The sequence below is a fragment of the Paroedura picta genome, chromosome 13, assembly GCF_049243985.1.
Source record: "Paroedura picta isolate Pp20150507F chromosome 13, Ppicta_v3.0, whole genome shotgun sequence".
Taxonomy (NCBI): Eukaryota; Metazoa; Chordata; class Lepidosauria; order Squamata; family Gekkonidae; genus Paroedura; species Paroedura picta.
In genome coordinates, this window is record NC_135381.1 from 37,416,968 (window position 1) to 37,442,906 (window position 25,939).

Sequence of the window (25,939 nt, forward strand, 5' to 3'; positions counted from 1 at the left end):
TTGCACAAGGCAGTTGTAACCCAGATTGAATGAGTCTTGTCACAATAGTCTTCCGGTGGGTTATTTTCATTTAGTCATAAATTTCAAGTCATTACCAAGCAAATGAGATTGGCACCTCTCTCTGACAAGCAACTTTGTTCGAGGATTTTATTTTTATTGAAACCAATATAGATTTCCACAAATCTTCCGGTAGATTTCCAGCGGCAAAAAAAAACACAGTGTTGATGTACCAAAATATATAGGCATTCTATTTTGCTGAGCAATTATAGCCAGCATTGATTTCTTTGCACGATGTGTAATTAACCTACAGAATTCACTAGTGCAAGATGCAGCGACTGGCTTAGACAGCTTTTAAAAAGGGATTAGCTAAGCTTGGGAAGGCATGGATCTGCAATCTATGGCCGTTACATGCCATGGCAGCTGAATGGAACCTCCATAAAGAGACAAAGTATACCTTGGAATACCAGATCCTGGGGATGGGCAACCGGGGAGGGCCACTTTATTTATTTATTTTACTCTACTTTTCTCCCAGGTGGGGACCCAACGTGGCTTACAAAATTCAAAACCACAGATTAGGTAAACAAATATTACAATGCACGACATGCTGGGCTAGTCCTACACTTGCTGGTCCAGCTTACTCAGGTCCATAGACCAAGCACTCTGTGGCCCTTATCCTTCAATTCATGCCGGTGGACTCCTGCTTCTGGCCACCTACACAAGCAGAAGAAAAATAGAAGTTCAGCCCAGATGTCTTCCTGATGTCATAATGGAGTTCCCCACTTTCATAGAATCATAGAGTTGGAAGGGGCCATACAGGCCATTTAGACCAGGGGTAGTCAACCTGTGGTCCTCCAGATGTCCATGGACTACAATTCCCATGGGCCCCTGCCAGCAAATGCTGGCAGGGGCTCATGGGAATTGTAGTCCATGGACATCTGGAGGACCACAGGTTGACTACCCCTGATCTAGACCAATCCCCTGCTCAATGCAGAATTAGTCTCAAACATCCTTCTCTGCTGGAAATGCCTCTGGCTGCTGGTTGTAGCTAGAGGCATCTGAGAATCTATTTTGGAACACAGTTTATGTCATTAGGAACACCAGGATTTCATATAGAGAGCAACAGGCAGATGGCCATTAGCACAACAACAACAAAAATCACACACCCTCATTAGCTTAACCCATGGTAGAAAATTCATTGAAACAAAATAATCTATGACACTTGTCCCATTGGTACTAAGGTAAGTAAAGCAGCCATTCATTATGGCCAAATTCCTCTGTGCAAGAAAACCAGCCAATTCTAGTCCATTTGCATTTATTACCATATCTTTTGAACAAACTGAGAAAATTTTCATAGGAAAATCTATTAGCTTTCCAAACAAATTCCCTATTCTAGCGTTAAAATCATCTGCCAAAATTTTTTAAAGGGTGCTAGAAAAACAGCCCTTACTATCATCAAAAATCTGGCCTTTGATTAATTCTCAACTGACTGAGAACAGAAAGATGGAATGGATAGATATATTGAGAATAATATTATAGTATATACACACACAAAAAATCTTAACTACAAGAACCAGTTTGTGAGTAACAAGAACCTGAGAAGCCTGTGATGTCATGGATAACAGTATTAGACAAGCTAGGTGCTTTCTAGGGCAACCCACAGGGCCTTTCAGAGTCTTTTGAGAAAAAACAAAAATCCGGGACAGTGAATCTTGCTGATCATCCATGTTTCCTGGATAAAAATGATATCAAAAGCAGATACAAATTACTGAATGTCTTTGCATGAGGTCCCAGAGAGCCAGCCAGCCACATCCCCGCACAATAACTGCAGTGATAATCAGGCCTTGGATTAGCTATCTGAGGTATTATTATTCATTTAGCTTGTGTACTGCCCCTCTCTATGAACGGGCTTTGGGTGGTTCACAACAGTAGGATAAAACGATCAACAAAACAGTTAAAGCAGCAGTAAATTGCTAAAATGAACAGTTTCAGCAACTAACAAAGACCTCCCTCCTGAAGAAGCGGGCTAAACTGAATAAAATGAAACTCAATAGGGATAAATGTAAAGTTCTGCATTTAGGTAGGAAAAACCAAATACACCAATACAGGATGGGGGAGACTGCTCTTGGTTGTAATATGTGTGAAAAGGATCTAGAAGTCTTAGTAGACCATATGCTGAACTTGAGTCACCAGTGTGACTTGATGGCTTAAAAGGCTTCTGGATCAGGTTTAAGGTTTTGGTTCTTACCTTTGAGGCCATCCACAGCCTGGGCCCCATATATCTGAGGGACCACTTGACTCCTTATGCCCCCCGCAGGGCTCTCTGCTCTGCGAGTCTGAATCTGTTGGTAGTCCCTTGTCCCTGGGAGGTATGCCTGGCCTTAACCTGGTCTTTTCGGTCCCGGCCCCAACCTGGCGGAATGAGTTCCTGGAAGAGTTGAGGACCCTCACAGAGCTAGCACAGTTTTCTCAAGACCTGCAAAATGGAGCTGTTCCACCAGGCATTTGGTTGTGGCCAGGCTTGGAAGATTGGGTCTCTCCCTGTATGGGCCCCATAAGCTAGGCATCACCAGAAGGGCCTCCCCCCCCCCCAGGTAGTGGTAGTTGTTATTGTAGGGCATGGATGGGTGGGAGAGGGGGAGGTTCATTTGTATTGCATTCTGCATTTTATTGTATTTTTTGTATAGGGTTTTAAAGATTTCTTTGTAAACTGCCATGAGCCAGCTGGGTCCAAGAGTGGTGGTATATAAATGCAAATATAAATGAATAAATCAATACAACCACTGTATACAGAACTAGTAACCCTTTGACTTCAAGGTGAGGTCTGTTCCGTTCATGCCCAGCTTGGGAATTTTCCATAGATCTGTCTTTCACTCTCCTTCCCGAACCATCAAACAGCAGGATTGCTAATTTCTCTTGAAGCTTTAGGAATGCAGTCCTGACATCTGGATTAGAAGATTGTGTATGCAGCACCCATTTACTTGGCTAGCTAAGAATACCCGAATGCTCATTTCTGAATTCAAAGGCACTCAGCTGCTTTGAAACTCACATCTTCTGCTCTGAACTTGCTTACCTGTTTATATCCCTGCACATTCTATAGCTTCTTAAAACCAGGCGCCAAATTCGCAAGCACCCATCGGCTTGTGTGTGTGTGTGTGTGTGTGTGTGTGTGAATGTGGTTCAATATTTTCCTCCCAAGATTTTGGGAGCCAGTCTGCATTTGTTTACAAGTTTCTTAACGGCTGCATTGCAATATTTAGAGTGTTTAGCAATATAAAGACCCATAAACATAACAAGATGTCATTTTAAAGCAGCTGGCAACAAATATTTTGGGTGTTTTTTTGCAGATTTGCATTGAGAAAATTTGCCGTAAGCACGCCTAGCAAGGCGTACATACATCTGTGATACACCTGCAAACCAACTGGAGTCCATGGACTGGGATTCAAATGATTCATAAGGCTGGAAGCTGTCTCTGTTTACCTATGAGTTTCTTCTAGTCTAGCCATGAATAAATTTGGTTACCTGGGGCAAAATCTGGAGGAGGGTGGTAGTCTGCAGTTCTGTTTACAGGGCTATCCATGCACTTGTGTGTATATTTTATATCTTCTAACAGAATAGCATGCATACATTGAATTTTCTAATATTAAATACATTTAATGAACTGTTAACAGTTTTAGCCATAGTTATTAACAGTTCATTAAATATATTTCATGCTGTGAAGTTCATTTTATGCATGTTCTCTTCTGTCAAATTGATATACTTCAGCCTAATCCATCCCACATTGGACTGTCTACCTTCTCTTTTTGAGTCACTTATCAGGGCTGGGTGGAAAAGGTAGTTTTCAATGAGAGTGAATAACTCTGTTTGGGGTACATATGACCTCTCATCTGGACAAAGGCTCCCTTAATTGCCTGTATCCTCTCGAACTGCAGGGGGACGGAAAGTGCCGTCAAGACTTATGCCAACCACCATACGGTTTTCAAGGCAAGAAACGTTCAGAGGTTTGTTGCCATTGCTTATCCCTGCATCAAAACACCGGTAATCCTTATACTAGCCTGGGATGACACTTTGTAGCTTCTGAAATCTCATCAGATCAGGCTAGCCTGGGTGATCCAGGTCAGGGCTTGAAACTATAGCAGAATATTTATTTATTTCAGTTCAGTTTAGTTCAGTTCAAACCTTTTTACAATCGTCCAGACCAAGTTGTGTGAAGTTAATACATAAAAGAACAAAATAATATGGTCATTTGATATAATGCAATTTAAAACAGATCATAAAATAGAAATTAAAATTATGCTACTTTAGAGCATCAGATTTTTATGGCGGCGGCACTAAACTTGGCCAGCTGAGTTGTCACCTGGGGGGACTCTTTGCTCGATCTACATCATGATGTTCAGGCAACTTTTTAAGGAGTGGTTCAATCAAGTTGCTACGAATGTCTACATAAGCAGGGCAGCGGAACAATATATGCTCTCTTGTATCAATTTCGCCACTCCCACAAAAACATTGTCTCAGTGTAAGGGGAATGTTCTTATAGCGACCCTCTACAAGAGCTGAAGGCAAGACGGAGCATCTTGCAAGGGTAAATACCCTTCTTTGTTTACTTATTACTAGCTGAGACAGATAAGTGGCAGGAGCCAGAACATATCTTGTTTTAACTGGAGGCCAAAAAAGTTGGAGCTTTACTCAGGTCCAGTTGATGTTGATTGTCTTATATCCGCTGCTTAACTAATGATGCAGCTTGATCATGAGCTAATTTGGATAATAAGTGTATGGAGAAGCCCAGACTTTGGATTCCTCTGTGAACAGCATTAGTCCAAGAATATTGGAAGTTGTCATTCAGGGTTAAAGAAACTATACCCTGTGGGTTATGTATTAATTTCAGCCACATTCCTATTGCTGAGGCAGATTTTGTCTTGGACCATTAACATTCCTGTTTCCAGATACACCATGGAGTTGGTTACACAGCATGGAAGTTGGAGGAGTGCCCAAAGGAATTTAGACTGGACCCTTTCAAGCTTGATAGTATCTGATATCAGAGCCCCCAAAAATTCACCGTGAGTTGGGCTAGAGATTTAGCAGAGTATAGTTTCAGGGTTGCTGGTATTAAGAATCTGCCCTTTGTTCGATAGAATTTCAATATATTATTTCTTTGCCCTAGTTCTGATGTATATGAATAATGGATGCTCTTTGCTCCAGAGGCTTGAATATATACACCTAAATATTTAAATTTGGTTACTTGCTTAATTTTGCGCCCATTTAGCATCCATGTTCTAGATTTTGGACATATGCCAAATGCCATGGCCCTGATCTTCTGGTAGTTAATTTCAAGGTTTTCTTTTTCACAATGTTGGGCAAGTTTTTTTGAGCATTCGCCTAATCCCTATGGGGGTTGTTTATTTATTTCAAAGACTTTTATCATTCTTCCCCCCCAAAAAGCTTTTCCAAGGTGGTAGTGGACAGTGCCATCAAGTCACAGTGGACTAATGGTGACCTTGTAGGGCAGGGGTAGTCAAACTGCGGCCCTCCAGATGTCCATGGACTACAATTCCTAGAAGCCCCTGCCAGCATTTGCTGGCAGGGGATTCTGGGAATTGTAGTCCATGGACATCTGGAGGGCCGCAGTTTGACTACCCCTGTTGTAGGGATTCAAGACAACAAATATTCAAAAATAGTTGGCCATTGCCTGCCTCTGCATAGGCACCTTGGACTCCCTTTTGGTCTTGCATCCACATTCTAACCATACTGACCCTGCTTAGCTTCTGAGATCAAGGTGACAATAAATGGTAGCCAACAATAAACTCTCAACTATGAATCTAAAAAAAGACATCCATCTTGGTAACCTTAGCAGTCATATTAATTGAGTCAATTCCCAACAGCCATCAGCCAACATAACCATACAGGGAATGACCAAAGAGGGAATAAATCTCTGCTTCAAGCAACCAACAAGGCTTTTGTGAGACAATCAGCCACTGTATCACACTCCACAGAGGGGGTCTAGCAACAATGGGACAAAGACCACCCTGGCTAGGATGGCTGGAAGCCAAAGGTTAAAAGCAATCATGCCAAGGGAAAGTCTTCTCCAGTGCTCTACAGATCATAAACATGGCCACATGGCCAGTTTCAGCCTCATCAAAAGTAAGGTTTCTGCGTCACTTTCATTTAAATCAGGCCAATCTGACCTTTAAATGTTTTTAACAGATTCACCAAACTGCTAAAACAGAAAAAAATACTTCCTTCATGCAAACATCCCTATTCTCCACTGCTTTGATTTTACAGTACTTCTTGGGTAATGGGTGTCTTGGATAGGAACTATGGAGGCTTCCCAATTCTCTACAACCAGATTTCTCCCTAGAATTTTAAGTTCCAAGGCTTCTTCTATAGAACCAATGCATTAGGGATTGTCTGGTGTTTCTTTTTATTTTAAAAATTTACGGCACTGTTCTGACCACACCTGGAGTACTGTGTGCAGTTCTGGAGGCCTCACTTCAAGAAGGACGTAGATGAAATTGAAAGGGTACAGAGGAGAGTGACGAGGATGATCTGGGGCCAAGGGACCAAGCCCTATGAAGATAGGTTGAGGGACTTGGGAATGTTCAGCCTGGAGAAAAGGAGGTTGAGAGGGGACATGATAGCCCTCTTTAAGTATTTGAAATGTTGTCACTTGGAGGAGGGCAGGATGCTGTTTCCGTTGGCTGCAGAGGAAAGGACGCGCAGTAATCAGTTTAAACTACAAGTACAACGATATAGGCTAGATATCAGGAAAAAGTTTTTCACAGACAGAGTAGTTCAGCAGTGGAATAGGCTGCCTAAGGAGGTGGTGAGCTCCCCCTCACTGGCAGTCTTCAAGCAAAGGTTGGATATACACTTTTCTTGGATGCTTTAGAATGCTTTGGGCTGATCCTGCGTTGAGCAGGGGGTTGGACTAGATGGCCTGTATGGCCCCTTCCAACTCTATGATTCTATTATTTTAAATTTCCAAATTCTAGACAAAGCACTATGCGTGTATGCATGTACCGTTTCATACATTTGTTATCAGGAGCCAGGTGAATCTTGCATATGGCACCTGTGTGGAAGCCATTCCACTGACTGCTCATCAGTTATCAGGTTCAGTTCAAGGCACTGATTCTGCGCTCCCCCACATGCAGCCAGCTGGGTGACCTTGGGCTCGCCAAAGCACTGATAAAGCTGTTCTGACCAAGCAGGAATATCAGGGCTCTCTCAGCCTCACCCACCTCACAGGGTGTCTGCTGTGGGGAGAGGAAAGCGAAGGTGATTGTAAGCTGCTTTGGGACTCCTTTGGGTAGTGACAAGCGGGATATAAAAACCAACTATTCTTCTTCATTTGAAGAAGTCAGGAGTGCTTCCATACTTCAGGCATCCCGCTGACAATGAAACAGAGCATTATTCAGAATGACCAAGGTAAGAGGGCTATAGTATAATTTGGCAGTTCAGAAGGGTGCTTGAATAAATGGAGCAAGATTGTGAACTTTACCACTCTGTAAAGAACATGTTATCTGTTTGCTGCATGTATTACCCTGCTCTCAATGAATTGTTTTCTACATAGGCAATATGATTTTCTGCATTGTTTGACATATCATGTCTGAAAATTTTTAATTTTTAGGTTCTTTCTTTCATATGTGGTGGAAACATGAAAAAGTTTATAAGTTCTGGGCAAAAATACACACTATTGTGCAGAAAATGTGGGGTCTTAGATGAAAGCTGAATCTATGTTATTAAGTATATCTCCGCAGTGCCTCCCAGCCCAAACTCAAAGCTTATTCTTCTACGTGACAACGGCAGCAAGACTTGTTTTGGCCAAGAAATGGAAAACGCAAAAACTACCTTCGATAGAAGACTGGCTGAACAAACTAGCGGACTTTGCCAAGATGGCCAAACTGACACTGATAGTTAATGGAAAAACAGAAGAGGCCTTTCAAGAACAATGGGGCCCTTATCTGAATTACTTAAGAAAATAATCTAAAAGGGGACTGAAATGGGGAATTAAGTGTATCAAATGAAGAGCATAACCTCTTTTCTGTATTAATAATGTATATTATTCGTACTGTTTCATCTTTAATTTTGGAAAATAAAATAAAAATTCTGCTAAAAAATAAAAATAAATTTTTAATTTTTTTTCAAATATCTGTTTCTACTGGAATTGTATTGCTCATTTCACACTCTATTTCATTGCTTGGATTTTATCTGTGTCCTCCTTGAGCCTCAGTGAGAAAGGAGAACTGTAAATTAAATTAATTAAGTCTAATTTACATGTGTGTGTTTTGTGCTGTTTCACCAACACACAACAGTACATGTCTAGATCAATAAACCATCATGCTAAAAGGAGCCTACCTAGCGTATATTTTTAATCCTCCAGTTTAAACTGGAATCCAGGAGGAACAAAAGGCAAAGGAATGCTGGAGCTACAGAGGATAGTCCATTCATCCCTAGCATGCCCACGTATCACTTAACAGAAGAAGTCGATCTCAATTATCTGCTCACTTGACATGTAATTAGAAATCAATGCAGGATGTGTGACATTTCTGAAATGGCATTTGTATAAAATACGCATCACGTTTCAAGCGCCAATCAAAAGCCTGCTTCTTAGTCTTTCCAGGTATTCTGCAACTGATTGCTGAACCACTCCAAAGCAAGAGGATCGTTGCCAGCTGCTGCTGCAGGTCACCCTACAGAATTTAAATGACCTGTGAGAGTCACCTAAACAAATGCCAGGATGATAAGGTCTGAGAAGGCACTTGAGTGGCTACTTTGTCCCAAACACAGTCCACCCACTGCCTACTGCGGCAGGAAAGGGAGATGGAATAATGTGTCTCATAGTCTATCACCTGCAGGAAAGCTAGAAGAAGAAGAAGAAGAAGAGTTGGTTCTTATATGCCGCTTTTCCCTACCCGAAGGAGGCTCAAAGCGGCTTACAGTCGCCTTCCCTTTCCTCTCCCCACCACAGACACCCTGTGAGGGAGGGGAGGCTGAGAGAGCCCTGATATTACTGGAGAAGAAGAAGAGTTGGTTCTTATATGCCGCTTTTCCCTACCCAAAGGAGGCTCAAAGTGGCTTACAGTCACCTTCCCTTTCCTCTCCCCACAACAGACACCCTGTGGGGTGGGTGAGGCTGAGAGAGCCCTGATATCGCTGATTGCTCAATTAGAACAGTTTTATCAGTGCCGTGGCGAGCCCAAGGTCACCCAGCTGGCTGCATTTGGGGGAGCGCAGAATCGAACCCGGCATGCCAGATTAGAAGTCCGCACTCCTAACCACTACACCAAACTGGCTCTCTAATGCCATAAGCCATTTTATATCCATTAACAGGCTGCAACTAAACAGTACAGGCTCCCCATCTGGCTTCAACATTAGATTCTGAGGGGATAGAACAAATTGTAGATACCCGTTCAGGATGCATGTAGGGAATACTACTGGTTGAACTTCCCCCTTGCAGGCAAGTAGCTACCAGATCATGTACTATCCTTTGCCCAGTGTGGTTTAGTGCTTTAAGAGAGGTGGCCTCTAATCTGAAGAATCAGGTTTGATTCCCCACTTCTTCACTAGGCTAGTCATAGAGCTCTCTGTCCCACCTACCTGTTGTGGGGAGAGAAAGGGAAAGTGATTGTAAACCACTATGAGACTCCTTCAGGTAATGAAAAGTAGGGTATAAAAACCTTTCTTCAGTTTTATTGGCAGATATAATTTGCATACAGGGTCCTTAAAAATGCCCCAGCCCCCCAAATCTGAATCCTAAAATGAAGCTGTTCATCTTGTAACATCAACATCTTACTACCTGCAACTTCCTACAAAACAGCCAGTGTGGAGTAGTGATTAAATTATTGACCTAGGATTTGGGAGAACCAAATTCAAATTCCAACTCTGCCATGGAAGCCCACTAGTCGACTCTCAGCCTAAACTATAGGGTTGTTCTGAGGATGAAATAAAACAAGATGTTGCAGTGAGTGGAGTATATAAATCAAATGAATGAATGAATGAATGAATGAATGTTGCTAGCATAGATCAGAGGTGATTGGAGAGTTCTAAGAGTCCCATCCTAACACTGTTGTGTTGATATTGTTACAACTGATTGAGAGAAAGCCTATATGCCCTGTGGTTGGCCATTCAGTAGAACTGATTGGACACGGTGTGAGTCAGGATACCAGACTACATGAATCACTGGTATGAACCAGCAGGTCTTTTCTTATGTTTTTTATATATTCTTGTATAATGTTCTTAATTAATGAATGATTAATGAGGTAGCTACATCAAGAAATTCACAGCCATCAAAACTAGTCTCATTTCAGTGTTCAGCATTGATTTCATGTAGGGAAAAGTCAAACTGAGCAGAAGACCAGGGTTGCTAGCAAATATAGTCAACATTAGACCAAATATCTAGGATTATTGACTAGAGGTGCAATAGGAATGAAGGTTCAGCAAGGCTGACAGTTCAGCACCATGGACAGGTCAGAGAAAGCATGCTTGTTCCTATATTGTTCAATTTATAAATAGGAAGCTCAGAAGATGTTTCACAGGCCCCTGTAGATGAGAGGACTACCTCTTATGCTCCCCAAATTGTTAGGACTAGGAGACACTTGTTGGTAGTTGGGGATTCCCTATTGAGAGGAGTAGAATCCAAAGTATGTCAACCAGTCTTGTTGTCTCGAGAGGTATGCGGTCTACCTGGTGCAAGAATCAAGGATGGAAAGGGTGGAAAGACTGGTAAAGCCCAAGGACAGAGATCCCTTCCTGCTCATTGATGTGGGAGCAAATGATATGCCCAGTGCAGTGTGGAGCACATGAAGCAAGACTATGTGGTCTTAGGGGGGGAAGGAAGGACAGGGGAGTACAGGTTGTGTTTTCATCAGTTCTTCCTATTAATGGTCGAGGCTTAGGAGGGGAAAGAAAAATAATACAGATAAATGACTGGCCATGTAATTGGTGTCATAGGGAAAGTTTTCGGGTTTTGGATCATGGATCGCACTACCGTGAGGAGGCTCTTCTAGTTTCTCATAAACGTGAGAAAAAATGTCTTTGCAAAGAGACTTGCAGACCTAGTGAGGAGGGCTTTAAGCTAAGTCCAAAACAGGATTTCAGCAGCCCCAAAACTGCTCAAAGAACAGTGACTAAGTCCCATTTCTCAGACATGGCAACCCTGTGTTTTGCATTGCCAGTTGATACTGTATGTTAGGGCACAAATCACGGAATGCTTCTCCATACAAAACAAGCAAACAAACAACACACCATTACTACCCTTAATTGCCACTCGTGGAAGACTGGCTTGCAAGTGAGATGCCCTTGGTTGTTGACATTACAGCATTCTAAACATAGAAATCTTTTTGTGTTTGGTGTAGTAGTTAGGAGTGTGGACTTCTAATCTGGAATGCCGGTTACGATTCTGCACTCCCCCACATGCAGCCAGCTGGGTGACCTTGGACACTGATAAAGCTGTTCTGACCGAGCAGTGATATCAGGGCTCATTCAGTCTCACCCACCTCACAGGGTGTCTGTTGTGGGGAGAGGAAAGGGAAGATGATTGTAAGCCACTTTAAGCCTCCTTCGGGTAGAGAAAAGCAGCATATGAGAACCAACTCTTCTTCTTCTTCCGTAATATCAGGGCTCTCTCAGCCTCACCTCCCTCACAGGGTGTCTGTTGTGGGGAGAGGAAAGGGAAGGCGATTGTAAGCCACTTTGAGACTCCTTCGGGTAAAGAAAAGCGGCATATAAGAACCAACTCTTCTTCTTCTTCAGTAATATCAGGGCTCTCTCAGCCTCACCTCCCTCACAGGGTGTCTGTTGTAGGGAGAGGAAAGGGAAGGCGATTGTAAGCCTCTTTGAGCCTCCTTCGGGTAGAGAAAAGCAGCATATGAGAACCAACTCTTCTTCTTCTTCAACAGGAAGATGTAGCTTTCTTACATTTTATACACAGGATAAGCTTTTGCTATACATTAAAGCTGCAGTGAGGCATAATAAATCCCCTCCCCCCTCTAACAGTATGCTATTTAGAGAGGCAATGAATACAATATGGATATTCTAGTCACTTTAATGCACCTGGGAAAATATTGGGTTTCAAAACCTTAAGGAAAACGAAGGCACCAATGTGGTTTTTGGTGTTTTTTTTTTAACGTAGTACAGCTTTTAGAGTTGTCAGAGTTTTTAAAACTCACTGATTGCTCTGCCCAATAAAACAGTGTTTGGAGCAGTCCTCCAAGAGAAACAAGCATTTTGTTCCCAGGATTTGAGTTTCGCAGATATTCTCAGAGATGTACAATCCAATGGTTAAGAAACAGGCAAGGATAATTGCTTCTGCCACAGAAATGTGTACCTATGGGTATGAACTGAACTTGACCCTGCAGACTGTCAAAAGAATTAGCTGCTAAAGGATGGTCAAGAATAAAGGCTCTGGGGGGGGGCAGCCTAGCAAGTTTGCTTTTTGCAAGCTCCGACACCAGGTGTGGGCTGATTGTGGCTGTAACCAGCAGAAATGAGGAAGGCACGCTAGCTCCCCCTCTCCTCCGGGGGTGCCAGAGGCCTTGAACTGATCCATGGAGTCTCTCCTCCAGATCTTAGGTCTCTTGGGGGGGGAGGTCCCAATGCTGCCACCTGTCATTTCTACAATTTGTTTTTCCTTTCTTCTGCTCTATTTTCTTCTCTCATGAACATCCCATTGGATTAAGCACCCCTTTAAAACTTGGCTACAACAGATATTTTGCTCCAAAACACTAATATGATATGAACTGGTGATGGAGGAGGAGGTTGTCTATGTGAACCCTCGGTCTCTCTTAGCAAATTGTTCTTAGCAATGCCTATTATGAAGTGATCTGTTGTGCTCTTTGGACTTCAATAAATAGCTTCTGGTCTTTTTGAAAAGAAATGTCTCAGCATGTTTGTGCACCTTTGTTTGCAAGAAACTCATATTAAACAAAAGCATGAGAAGTTCTTAGATATTAAAAGGTTGGGGACAGCCTTTGTTGCCATGGCCTTGATTGAAAAAAGAGTAGTGATATATCTAGTCAAACCAATTATTAAAGCTGATATTTTGATTCGAGATCAAGAATGTCGATTTATTACGCTTATGGTTCAGTTACCAGAGGGAAAGAGTTTAATCTTGACAAATATCTACCTAACAATACAAAAGACAAATTTTATGATGATTTTTTTCAAAAGCACATGGAAGTAATTGATGCAGAGTTTATTTTGACTCGAGACTTTAATGCTGTTCTGAACCGAATTTGGGATAAATCACACAAAAAACAAGATGCTAAATTGCCAAAAATTGCATTAACCTTCACCAACCTGTATTGGTCAACATTTGGATAGAATTAAATCCACAGAAATGGAAATATAATTTTTGTTCGCAATGACACAGCTCTCATTCAAGGTCTGACCAATGTTGCTTGTCCAAATTTTTACTCCCAATAGTGGCAAATATGGAAATATTATCTAACACGTATCTAACACCTGCTGGAATTAGAACCATTAATGCTTGGCATGGTCAGCGGCAAAAGGAAACGTGGCCGCCAAAGGATCCGCTGGCTCAACCTGATCAAAGCCGATACATATGAGTCTGCCAGAAACTCAAGAGATTCTTCCAAAATGCTCTAGATACATCCATGTTTCTTTCTGAATTGTCATATTTTTTTATTATCAGATCTTTTTTTTAAGGGAACCCAAGTGTTGGGTATGCACATACGCAGTTTTTTGTAGTTTTCAGTTTATATGACACTTTCCTTCTACATTACCATTAACCAATTTCACAAAGTAGGGATTTTCTTTTTTGTCATCCTGATGCAGCACACTCAGTGCCCTTTTCTAATGATCTATGGATCATCAGGAACAGCTGAAAGAGGAAACTGACTGGAAGAGAAATACTGTCCAAGCCAAAAGCTGGTTGGATAGAGCCAAATCCTTCTCAGTACCCACATTCAGATAGGAGTTGCCAAGTGCTGTACAACAAAGCCATACCAAATCAAGGGATAAATGTGTGAATCAACTGCAGTTTTGATATTGCACATGGAAGTAGAAGACTCACGTTTTTAATAAAATTATTTCCTTCTCATATCTTTCAAGCCAGAAATAACTCAATGAAGAATGAGTTCTGGGGATTACACTGGCCAAAGGATGCTTAACTAGATGGACCACTGGTCCAATCCAGCAAGGCTCTTCTTATGTTAAATACCATGTGGGAAAATCAAAAATTCAGAAGAAGAACAAGGGCAATCATATTGGGGCTTTGGAATGCAGGTTAGTGAATGTTTAGATGTTTCTTCATATGACAGACACTCTTCCCATAAAATTCTAGAAGATGAGAAAGGATGTTGGCCTGGATTTTAATCTCCAGGGAGCCATTTATACAGTGGGGCATTCCAGTATGCACCCATCGACATCCCTGCCCCTAACAGAACTTTTTAAGACTAAAGGGGGAGGATCAGGAGCAAAAGGACTGGGAGTGTGGCTCCAATGGTCTGCTGAACACCAGCGGGCATTCAAGGAGCTGAAGTGCCTATTGACCACCGAGCCCATCCTCCACCACACTAACCCCATGTGACCCTTCATTTTGCAGGTCAATTCAAGTGATGTGGTGATGGGGGCCATAATTTTGCAAAGGGGGGGATGGGGCAGTTGCACCCGTGTGCGTATCTGTCAATAGAGTTTAACAACATCGAGAGGAATTGGGCAATCTGCGAGAAAGAAGAAGCAGCCATTAAATTAGCACTCACTACTTTGCAGCACTGGCTGGAGGGATCCCTAGTCCTTTTCGAGGTTTGGACTGATCATAAAAATTTGTACACTTTACGCCAACCAAGAAATCTTTCTGCCAAACAGATTAGGTGGACGGAGTTCTTTCCCCAATTTTCCTTCTATCTCAAGCACCTCCCAAGAAAGCAAAACATTCTGGCTGATGCCTTGTCCCACCTGCCTCATCAGAGAAACAAAACAGATCCAGTCATAGAATCTGTGTTCAGTCCCACTCACCTGGGGTTGGCCACCATAATGCAAAGCCAGACTGCTGCGCAACAAGCTCCCCCCCTCGCTGCATTTACCTTGCTGCATTTGAGTTTAGAGAAGAGGGAGGGTCTATTTTGCAAAGGGGAGCAGCTCTACATTCCCACCGCCACATGTATCGAGGTTGTAAAATTGTGCCATGATTCCTGGGTGGCTGGTCATTTCAGTTTTGTAAAAACCCTCCACGTGGTGCACCAACATTACTGGTGGACATACTTTCACAGTGATGTAGAGACTTATGTACAAGGTTGCCTGGTGTATATCACATCCAAGAGGGCAGGGGGTAAGCAGCAGGGGCTTCTGTGCTCTCTGGAGACCCCAGCAGCCCCCTGGAAGGATGCCTGCATTGATCTGCCTCCAAGCCAGGGCAAGACTGGATGATGGTGGATCTGCTTTTGAAACAAGCTCATTTAATTCCTTGTGCTTTGCTTCCCACAGCCCAAAAGTTGGCATCCTTATTTGTACAACATGTTTATAAATCGCATGGAATTGACAAGCAAATTTTGTCTAATAGGGGGTCTCAGTTCATTACCAAGCTTTGGTGGGAGGTTTTGGCATCCCTAGGGATTGAACAAACCTTGAGCTCAGGCTACCACCCATAGACTAATGGGCAGAGTGGGTAAATCAACCTCTAGAACAATATCTTCAGTGTTTAGTCAACAACCAACAGAATGATTGGATTGACCTAATCCCACTCATGGAATTCACTTATAATAATGGGGTACATTGAAGTACAGTGATATCTCCCTATGAAGTGGTTGTCAACAGCCATTCCGCAAGTTAGGGCTTCGATTTGTGGGGCCGTTTACTTTTTCTCATTAATGAGGCAGTAGTAGAGCTCTCTCCACCTTAAACATATAAAATGTGCATCCTGTGTTCCATTGTAGCATGCTGGATCATGCTCAAAATGGTAATCTGGTCCTGGCACCCCTATTCTGGTGTACACGGATGAGCAAACCCACTACAAGGTCAAGCAAATTCTGGACTCTAAGATACACTGGACAAACTTCAGTACATTGGAAGTAGTTTCCCATGGGGGACAAGGAGTGGGTGGAGGCTGCTCATATGTGAGTGCCTAGGTTGGTCCAGGACTTCCACTCAGCCTATCCTCTGAACCTTCCCTGTTGGCGGTTGCAGCCGGAAGCTGATCTTTGGGTGGCCCAATGTCAAAATCCTGTGGTTTCTGCTATTATTTAGGATGTTTATGTAATCAGAATATGTAGAGTTTCATCCCAGTGCACGAGATGGGGCAGCTTGTCTCCTTCGTTGCAGTTTATGACCCTGATGTTCTTTTCTGCATTTCCATTCCATCCACTCTTTCTCACCTCTCAGAAACCCATTTGCTCTGTTCCTTTCCCCTTCCCTTGAAGCCAGATGCCCATCTGCATGTTAAAACTGTTTGGTGCTTCCCCGTCCTTACTGGATTCCTATGGGGGGGGGGAGGGCAGAGTTTGGGTTATATACTCAGACCTTTGTCCACAACCCCAATTTCAACAATGCCCTGATGAGAGTACTTTCTTACTTAATACAGAAAAATTTGACTCTATGCCAAGAGTTTGCTTTTCTGAGTTACCAAAGATCCTCACAATAAGCAGCACTTTTGACTATAGAAACTAATCTGAGATTGTGCTCATGACCAAGCAGAGGAATAAAGTGTGGGGGACACACTCCAACCTCTACACACTTGTGTGTTATTCCAACCTGACAGGGTCCCTTTTAACATGTAAATTGGCTCAACAATTTACTGTCTAGATGGCAACAGAATTAATCATGTGTGCAAGGGCTGCTGCTGAAAACAGTCCTGGATTTTACAGTGTCACCAAAGACCTTTTAAAATAAATACATACATTTCAAAGCGAAAAGGAGTATGTGCCCCAGTGTAATTAGCAGAGCCTGCCTTGTCAAGCTTCCTCTCAGGAATCCATTAGAGGATACATTCTTGATGGTAGTAAATTTCACTAACAATCCATTCAGGCAGTGACTCCAAGACCTCTTGCCGACCAACTCTCTCTCCATTTATTATCTAAATGAAAGTGCCACAAACTTTCACCTAAATTCCAGACTGAACCTCCCAGAAGGGTAACTAAAGGTGTGTCTGCATGAGAAATTTACTTCTCCTCTTCCAACATTCTGGCAATTGTAGCTTGGTAAAGTTGCTGAAAATTCTTATTAAATTATCCTTGATGTTGATGATGATGATGATGTCATCCATTCAGTCGTGTCCAACCCTCAGCAATTCTATAGGAAAATCTTCACCATGTGCTGCTGTCTCTGACCGCTTCTTTTAGTTGGTTCATGTTCATCCCTGTATCAGCTTTGATCGTGTTGAGCCAGCGGATCCTTCGGCGACCACGTTTCCTTTTGCCGCTGACCATGCCGAGCATTAATGATTTCTCCAATGAGTTTGATCGCATGATGTGTCCAAAGTAAGTGAGCTTTAGTCGTAATATCTTGCCTTCTAATGACATATCCTTACCCCCAGCAATTGAGTTTTCTGGTTTTGTACATTGGTAGAAATGCAATTTTAAAACATCATTTTCTCCCTTTTCTACACCTGGATTTGTAGAGCACTCATAAAGCAAAATGTGAGACAAAACATGTGCAGAGTAGCATGGACATCTGACTGATAAACATCAGCTATTATAAATATACCCAGGTACAAAGGGAAGGGTTTGCATTAAAGAGGGAATAAGGATCCAGTTCAAATAAAGCAGAGCCCAACTCATTTATCTAGAATTTGTCATATTGAATTGATATATAAGAAATTCAGAACATTTTATTTCAGTTACAGACCAGCACAAATCTTTTGGTCCATCAGAATACAACATTAGTCTCATGCATAAAATAAAATTCAGCGGGAGGCACATGTTCAGAAGGACTACGCCTTATTATTAAGTACGAGAGCATTAAAATACTACAATGCAGAAGAAAACAAGTCCCCAGTAATTGGTGACTTCTAAAGACTGCAATGCAAAACTCTGCAGTAAGTGCTGATACCTGTTGATTTCCATCTGAAAGTAGTGATTTTGCATAAGTAGTGTAAGCGGTGATTTTGCATAAACCAACCCAGATACATACTGATAGAGGGAAGAAAAAAACTTGGAATGGGGCTCTTGGTATAAGGGGCAACAGAGAAGAACATGGTCCATAGTTTCTATCTCCCCTGGTCCACAGGGACATAGCCTATCGGCCTTGGGACCTCTTGATATGGTCTCTCCAAAATCGCTACATGGCATCTAGCCAGTGAAAAAGCCTTCCTATGCCTAAAACTCTCCTATTGGGAGAGATATGCAGCCGGAGAAATGACAGGGAAGTTGATGTTCTTTTTATATCTGCCTGCTACTCAGTGTCCATCACCCTCTGCCTTTTGCTTTCCCTGCCCATAACCCATTTTCAAAACAGAGCGAGTGGGAAAGTCCAAGCCCCCCCCCCCAAAAGCCCTACTTCTATCATTCCCATGGACAAGGTTTAATTTCAGCCATGACCTAACAGCAGAACTTATTTTCAGACCCCTGCACTGGAAATGTGAATGACCTCTGATAATGTGCAGAGTATGTCTCAGTCTCATGACTGAATAAGAGGAATCAGACTGTCCAAGAGCAGAGAGAACATCTTACAGGGCTTGGGTGTATATGGGTGTCCTTTTGAATCAAACTTTGCTGATTTAAGATTATAAGAAAGTGTTTTTTTACTCCTTTATAGTTCAAGACATTAGTTCTATTCAGCAGTTTTCTAGACTTTAATTCAAATGTAACGAGAATTTCTAAAATTAATTGCCGAATTGAAACATGTACCCTTTGCAGTAGATCTCAGGTCATCCCATTCCTTAGTTATCTCCTCCATCTACATCTCCAGTGTACGACTCAGAAATGGTAACACTAAGGGAAGGAAAGCATCAAGATGCTTTTTGTAGATGATTTGATCTTGACACAACAACATGTACAGTCATATCAAGATTCTTTGGATACATTGCAGAAGAATCTTATGTAAACATACAGACCAACAAAACAATATTGCTTTTTTGCAGTCTTTACCAATGTGCAAATGTGCATTGATGGATGTAAATGGTAGTTTTTCCTCTTTTTTCAAGTCCCTCCTTGAGCTTTGCATGTGCAAAGAAGTTCTATGACATCAGTATCATGTGACAGGAAGATGTCAGAGATATGATTTACTGGCATCAAGGCCCAGACCATGGGTAGCCAACATAAGCTGAAGGCGGCAAGCACATCAGGAGGTATTCCACAAGAAGGTCCAAGTCAAGAGCCAGAGAGCTGTAGAATTCTCTTTTTCATAATGGGTCAGGAACTTTATCTCACTGCCCTACTCATGTTCTCAATGTGCATAAAAAGATGACAGAGTGGTGCCCTTGTTCTCAACACAGAAAGTCCTTCTAAAAGGTAATTTAAAAAATGGCAATGCTGTAGCAGCTCTTAACACAGGTGACACTCCATAACTCATCTCAAGGTTCTGACTGAAAATCACACCAAACTGAGCCATGAACAATATTCAGAAATAATAAATGGAAGAACAGAGAATTCCTAATGCACTACATCTGTTCTACTCAGAAATAAGGCCAGGTAATTGAAATTCCAAGATTGAATGAGAAGAATTTCACAAGCATCTTTGAGACCCTAGGTTCTTCATTTTCACACAGGCCCGCGGGGCTACCAGGCAATACAAAGCAAGCTGCAAAATTGATGCCTTGCGAAGCAGAAACCACACAAGGCTTGTTATCTGCCAAGAGCAGGCAGTCACAGAAGTACTTTTCCTCTAAAACTTTTATGTAGCTTGGCAAGTGAATGTCTCTCCCTTCCCACAAAAGTGAAATATAGTGAAAGATCATATCATTCCCTGCAAGCATGACATACATTTAATAACAAAGGCTAATACATACATACATACATGCATGCAAAAGTCACAAACAAGGAAGTACTACAGCGCATAAAGCCTGATCTATCCCTGGTAGGCTCACTTACTTGGCCATATCAAGTGATCCAACTCAATGGAGAAAGCAATTATACTAGGCTTGGTCAGTGGAAACAGGAAACCAGGCCAACAAAGAATGCAATGGTTAGATACAATCAAAATGGACACTGGCCAGAGCATTACAAAGCTAAAAGAAGCAGTTTAAGATCAGAAATCATGGTGACAGTTGAGCCATAGGTTCACTGAGAGTCATAGAATCATAGAGTTGGAAGGGAACTCCACGGTCATCTAGTCCAGCCCTCTACACAATGCAGGAACTCACAACTACTTGCCCACCCACAGTGACCCCAATTTCATGCCCAAGTGATCCTGCCCCACCAAAAATCTTGAGAATCCAACTTGGCTTGGAGGAAATTCACCTGTCATCCCATAGTGGTGAAGGGCCACAGGAGAAAAACACTGGCACATCCCTTCCTGCCCAACCACTCACAATCTGCCTAAGTTCATCAAATCAGCATTTCTGTCAGATGACTATCTAGCCTCTGCTTAAAAACCTCCAAAGAAGGAAAGCTCACCACCTCCCAAGGAATCCTGTTCCACTGAGGAACTGCTCTGTCACAAACTTCTTCTGGACGTTTAGCCAAAAATTATTTTAAATTAATTTCAACCCACTGGTTCTCATCCAACAGAAAACAACTCTGCTCCAACCTCTATATGACAGCCCCTCAGATATTAGAAGATGGTTATCATATCACCTCTTAGTCATTTTCTCTCCAGGCTTAACAGACCGAACTCCCTCAACCTTTCCTTTTATGACTCAATCTCCAAACCCATCACCATCTTTGTAGTCCTCTTCTGGACATGTTGCAGTTCCTTTACATCTTTCTTCAGTTGTGGTGCCCAAAACTGAACAGAGTGTGGTCTTACCAGAGTGGAGTAAAGTGGCAACATCAACTCATGTGATTTGAACACTGTACTTCTTTTAATACAGCCCACAATCCCATTTGCCTTTTTACCTACCTAGTCACACTGCTGACCCATGTTCAGTGTCTGGTCTACTAAGGCCTCCATTGCTTGGCATGGCTCCTAAGAGTTATGTGGGCAAGCAGACAAACCTCAAGGGGAAAGATATTCCAAATGTGAAAGTTGTAAATTATGAATTGGATTGTCAGATCCAATGATAAAGTCACCTGTCCGTATACTACAGCAGTGGTCCCCAACCTGCGGGCCGTGGCCCGGTGCCGGGCCGTGAAGGCCATGGCGCCGGGCCACGGCTCCCTCTCCCCGCCCCCCCCCCGCAGTAAGAAACTTCCCAGGCCGCAAGCTTGCGGCCTGGGAAGCTTCTTACTGCGGGAGGGCGGGGAGAGGGAATCAGGGCCGGGCCGCACATCGCGGCCCGATGTGCGGGCGTGGCCTGCACAGGCGTGGCCTGCGCGGGCGCGGCCTGATGCGCGGCCTGATGCGCGGGCACGGCCCGCGGGCGCAACCCGATGCGCGGGCACGGCCCGTGGGAGTGGTCCGCGCGGGCGTGGACCGATGCCCTACCGGTCCCCAGCCTCAGAAAGGTTGGGGACCACTGTACTACAGGACTGGTGGCATGCTGTTTATCAAGTGATATTAAAGGTAAAGGTATGCCCTGTGCAAGCACCAAGTCATGTCTGACCCTTGGGGTGACACCCTCTAGCGTTTTCATGGCAGACTCAATACGGGGTGGTTTGCCAGTGCCTTCCCCAGTCATTACCATTTTACCGCCCCCAGCAAACTGGGTACTCATTTTACCCACCTCGGAAGGATGGAAGGCTGAGTCAACCTTGAGCCGGCTTCTGGGATTGAACTCCCAGCCTCATGGGCAGAGCTTTCAGACTGCATGTCTGCTGCCTTACCACTCTGCGCCACAAGAAGCTCTAAAGTGATATTCATCTCAATTCTACAAAAAGCTTCAAGAGTCAATTTCTACAAAGTAAGCTTCTATTGAAGGGACAGGATATTTTCAAAAAAAAAGTGTCTATTAAAGGGACAGTTGACAATCCTAAATACATCAGCTCAGGTTCCAGTCTAAAAACATCAGCTAGTTGTAAAGATCAGGGTCTTTACTGTGGCTGGCCCAAGGCAATGCCATCTGGAGTCACTTCTTCCTCTTCTACTTTCACATGGGGCGCTAAGTGTTTTGTGCACATGAGGATGTTTTTTGTGAAGATACACAGTCCAAGAGAAGCTTAAACTCATACCATAGTCTCTTACCTCTCCGCCTCTACAGTAACTATGTAAACTGCCCTGAGCCTCAATTAATCAACAAACAAATAAATAAATAAATAAACTAACCCCATCCATATGTCTTTGGAATGAACATGCGTTCTTCCTCAATATTACCCTAAATTCAAAAGAAGAGCTGGTTTTATAACATTGTTTTGACTCCCAAAAAGAGTCTCAAAGAAGTTTACAACCGCCTTCCTTTCCTCTCCTCACCATAGATACCCTATGTGGGAGGTAAGGCTGAGAGATCTTTGACAGAACTGCTCTGCAGCAACAGCTAGCAGAACTGTGACTAGCCCAAGGTCACCCAGCTGGCTGCATGTGGAGATGAATCAAACCTGGTTCTTCAGATTAGAGGCTGCTGCTCTAATTTATTTCCAGATTAGAGGCTGCCACTCTAATTTATCTTCTCTTGCCTCTCTTTATTATCTGTCTTGTCTCAAATTTTAGACTGTAAAGTCCCTGGAGCAGAGACCTGCCTTCTCATGTTCTGTCAACCATAATGCACATTGACATTTCCATGAAATAACCCAGCATTTGATTCAGTAGGATGTAAGATAAATGGGCTTAAACCAGTCTTTCCCAACTTTTTTACTCCTGCAAACCGCCTGAAACATTCTTCAGGCTTTGAGAAACTCCAGAAGTGGCACAATCATGCAGAATATGGTTGGGAAGTAGAGCTGTGGACACGCCCACCTAGGGCCCTTCCACTCCCCACCCCCTCCAAGCCCATCATTGGCCATTTAGGAGTGGGGCAGGTTGACATGACCATCCAATAAATATTTAACAAATCTGAAAATACATAAACATTAATTAGCTCCCACCTATTTGGGAGACCCTTCCAGGGCCATCAAGGAACTCAGAGTTACACAACAGCCTGGTTGAAAAAGTCTGGCCTAAGTGAACAAGTTCCAGTGGAATAGCTATGCTAAGTTATGATCATAAAAACAACCCTGCACATCATAATCATCATCGACGTTGACGTCATTGTTGTGCCTGGCCCTAGGGAAGCACACCTAGCCTCAACCAGGGCCAGGGCTTTCTCTGTCCTGTCCCCTACCTGGTGGAACGAGCTCCCGGGTGAGCTGCGGGCCCTGCGGGATTTGACAACATTCCGCAGGGCCTGTAAAATGGAATTCTTCCACCGTGTCTATGGTTTTGGCTGGGGTCGGTGGAGGAGATTTATTGCCCCCCTGGGGCCTATAGGGGCCCATAGTGGACATCAATTGTGCTCCATTCTCGTCGCCTTTGAGCGTAGGGGTGGGAGTGGGTTGTTTTTGCCCGCCATGTTGTGTGATTGTATTGTCTTTTAATGGGAGTTTTTAATGGGTTTTAAGACTGCTGTTACCTGCCACGAGCCTGCTGGGAAGTGGCGGGATATAAATTGAATCATCATCATCATCATCATCATCTGGATTTCTTACCCGTCTCTCTCAGAGTGGACTTGTGGCAGGTTACAATCAAGAATAAAACCCTGATACATAAAAACATCAAAACCATAACACCTGAATAACAACTTACTCTGGGGACGAGAAAAATAAAAACCCCTCTCCACTTCCCATGCGCCCCCCCCCCCACATCGGCGTCCCCGCGCCCAAATTCCTAGGGATGTCAATAGTTCTTCGTTGTGGACGGCCCCTTCAATCTCCCGTGCCCTGGCCTCAATCAATGACCTGGCAGAAGAGCTCAGTTTTACAGGTCCTGTGGAACCATGGAAGCTCCTGCAGGGCTCTTAGGTCTTCTGGGAGCTCATTCCACCAGGTTGGAGCCAGGACCGAAAAGGACCTTGAACTTGATCCGGGCTGCAGCTGGCAACCGATGCGGCTGCCTCAGCACCGGCTGAATATAGGCCCTCCAAGATGTGCCAGTAAGGACCCTAGCTTAAAGTTACCAGAATTAACTGGCCAAAAGGCCGGACATGCTGCCGTCACCAGGAGTTCCCTATTCAAAGCTGGCAACCATGCGGGGGGCCCAGCCTGCCCATCGATTGTATGAGTCATAGCAGGCCAGGGGGCGAGCAGCTGCCTCCTTGGCTCCGCCTTCACTGCGGCCATTTCCTCTGCCCTCTTCGCTTCCGGCTGGCGGAGCTCCTACAAGGAGGAGGAAGGGCCCTGGTCGGAATCCGGGGGGGGGGGGGGGTGGCACCAGACGCACCACCCAGGCGCCTTTGGACCAGGAGGCAGCCTGACAGGGAGGTGCAAACCTGGGCCGGCCTGGAAGGCAATCCACACACAAGGCTGCGCGGAAACTTGCCCACCCAGCCTGCGGATGCAGCAGCAAGGGTGGCCCCTCCCCCCTCTCCTCCCCTCTTGCCCCTCCCCCCTCACTCTCTGACTGGGCTCACCGACTCTGCTGAACACCTCCTGGCCTGGAATTCACTGGGTTGTGCCTGTGTGCGCGCTCCACCTCTGGGGAGGAGACCTGGCATGCCTCCCTCACAGCCGCCTGCCTTGCTTACCTCTCTGCCATCTCTGCCCATAGGGAGGGTGCGAGTGGAAGCCCTGGAAGAAACACACCTCCTTCCTTCCCTCCCGGTGTCATGGCCCCATCTCCAGAGGGTGCCTCTGCACCACTGCCTGAGCTCATCCTGCCAGCTCCCTCGGAGGAGGAAGTGGAGGAGCTGGAGCAAAGCAGCAGGGTGCTGCTTAGAGAGGCAAGTCCCGATAGGGAGCCACAACCAGGTCCCAGCCAGACAAGCACCATGCCCTCTGCACCAGCATTACCTCAGCCTGCAGCAACACCGCTGAACAGCCCAGACTCGTCTCCAGAGCGCAGGAGGGAATGCAGGAGGACAACGTTGGCAACACGCAGGCAAAGTGCTCGGCTTAGACTACAGCAACAGGCTAGGTTGGGCTCAGGTGGGGCTCATTCATCGGAGGAAGGCTGAGTGCCAGGTGCAGCCACTTGGTGTGACAGCTCAGCTTGTTCTTAAGTACAGCCGAAGTGCTTCCCAGTGTGCCTGCAACTTTGTGCACATGTCCACCCGTTGCCTTGACTGGTTTCCTGCTTCTTGATGCTTCGGCGAAGCTCTGCTGGACTGATTCCCAGCTTGACCCTGCTTCACCCGACTAGACTACGCTTTGATTGAATGTTCCACAGATTCCCGGCTTGACCTTGGTAAAGATAAACGACAACTCTTTCGGTTCTCCTTTGGACTTCATCCACTAGCAATTCCTGATAAGACCCGGACTGGACTTTTGGCTACTCTCTGGTACGCGCTTTGAACTTGCTTGACTTTGTAACCGTGCTTGCCCTTGCACTAACTCTGCGTGTGCCAAGCTAGGGCAGCACACCCGGCCTCCGAGAAGTTGCGGGACCTTTAGAGACCTCGGCAGGATGTGGGGCATTTGGCCCAGAGGTGTGACGGTCCCGTGAGATTCTGGAAGTCTGGTCACTATACCCTAGCTGTTTGTACCAGCTGCAATTTCCAGGTCAAGGACAAGAGTAGGCCTGCATAAAGCATGTTACAGAAGTCAATCCTAGAGGTGACCATCGCATGGATCACTGTGGCCAGGTGTTACAGGGACAGATAGGGCACTAGTAGCGTCACCTGGCGAAGATGAAAGAATGCCAGGCGTGCTACTCTCTTGACCTTTACCTCCATAGTAAGTAAGGTGTCCAAGATCACACCCAGATTCCTAGCACTGAGCGCGGTGTTAAGTTGCACCCCAGCCAGGTCAGTAACCACGCTTCCTGGTCTTCCCCCTTCCTTCCCTTCTAAGCATAACTCAGAAGACTTGTTTTGTAGCATGACCTTTTG

General features: G+C 44.3%; 2 protein-coding genes across 4 annotated transcripts in view; both read right to left on the reverse strand.

The window, feature by feature from the left end:
- APOOL (apolipoprotein O like) overlaps positions 1–13,512 on the reverse strand; it is a 400,760-nt gene extending 387,248 nt beyond the window's left edge. Inside the window, exon 1 of the mRNA XM_077308416.1 lies at positions 13,509–13,512. The gene's annotated coding sequence lies outside the window, so the exon portion shown is untranslated. The remainder of the gene's footprint in view (positions 1–13,508) is intronic.
- The window catches only part of LOC143822809 (connector enhancer of kinase suppressor of ras 2-like), a 415,535-nt gene that overhangs the window by 351,046 nt on the left and 38,550 nt on the right, over positions 1–25,939 (reverse strand). Inside the window, exon 1 of one of the 3 annotated variants that reach the window (XM_077308413.1) lies at positions 18,795–19,099. The exons of the other annotated variants lie outside the window; for them this stretch is intronic. Within the exon in view, the coding sequence (XP_077164528.1) occupies positions 18,795–18,843 (49 nt within the window). The 5' untranslated portion in view covers positions 18,844–19,099. Of the gene's footprint in view, positions 1–18,794; positions 19,100–25,939 lie in introns of those variants that run through there. 3 annotated transcript variants of the gene reach the window in all.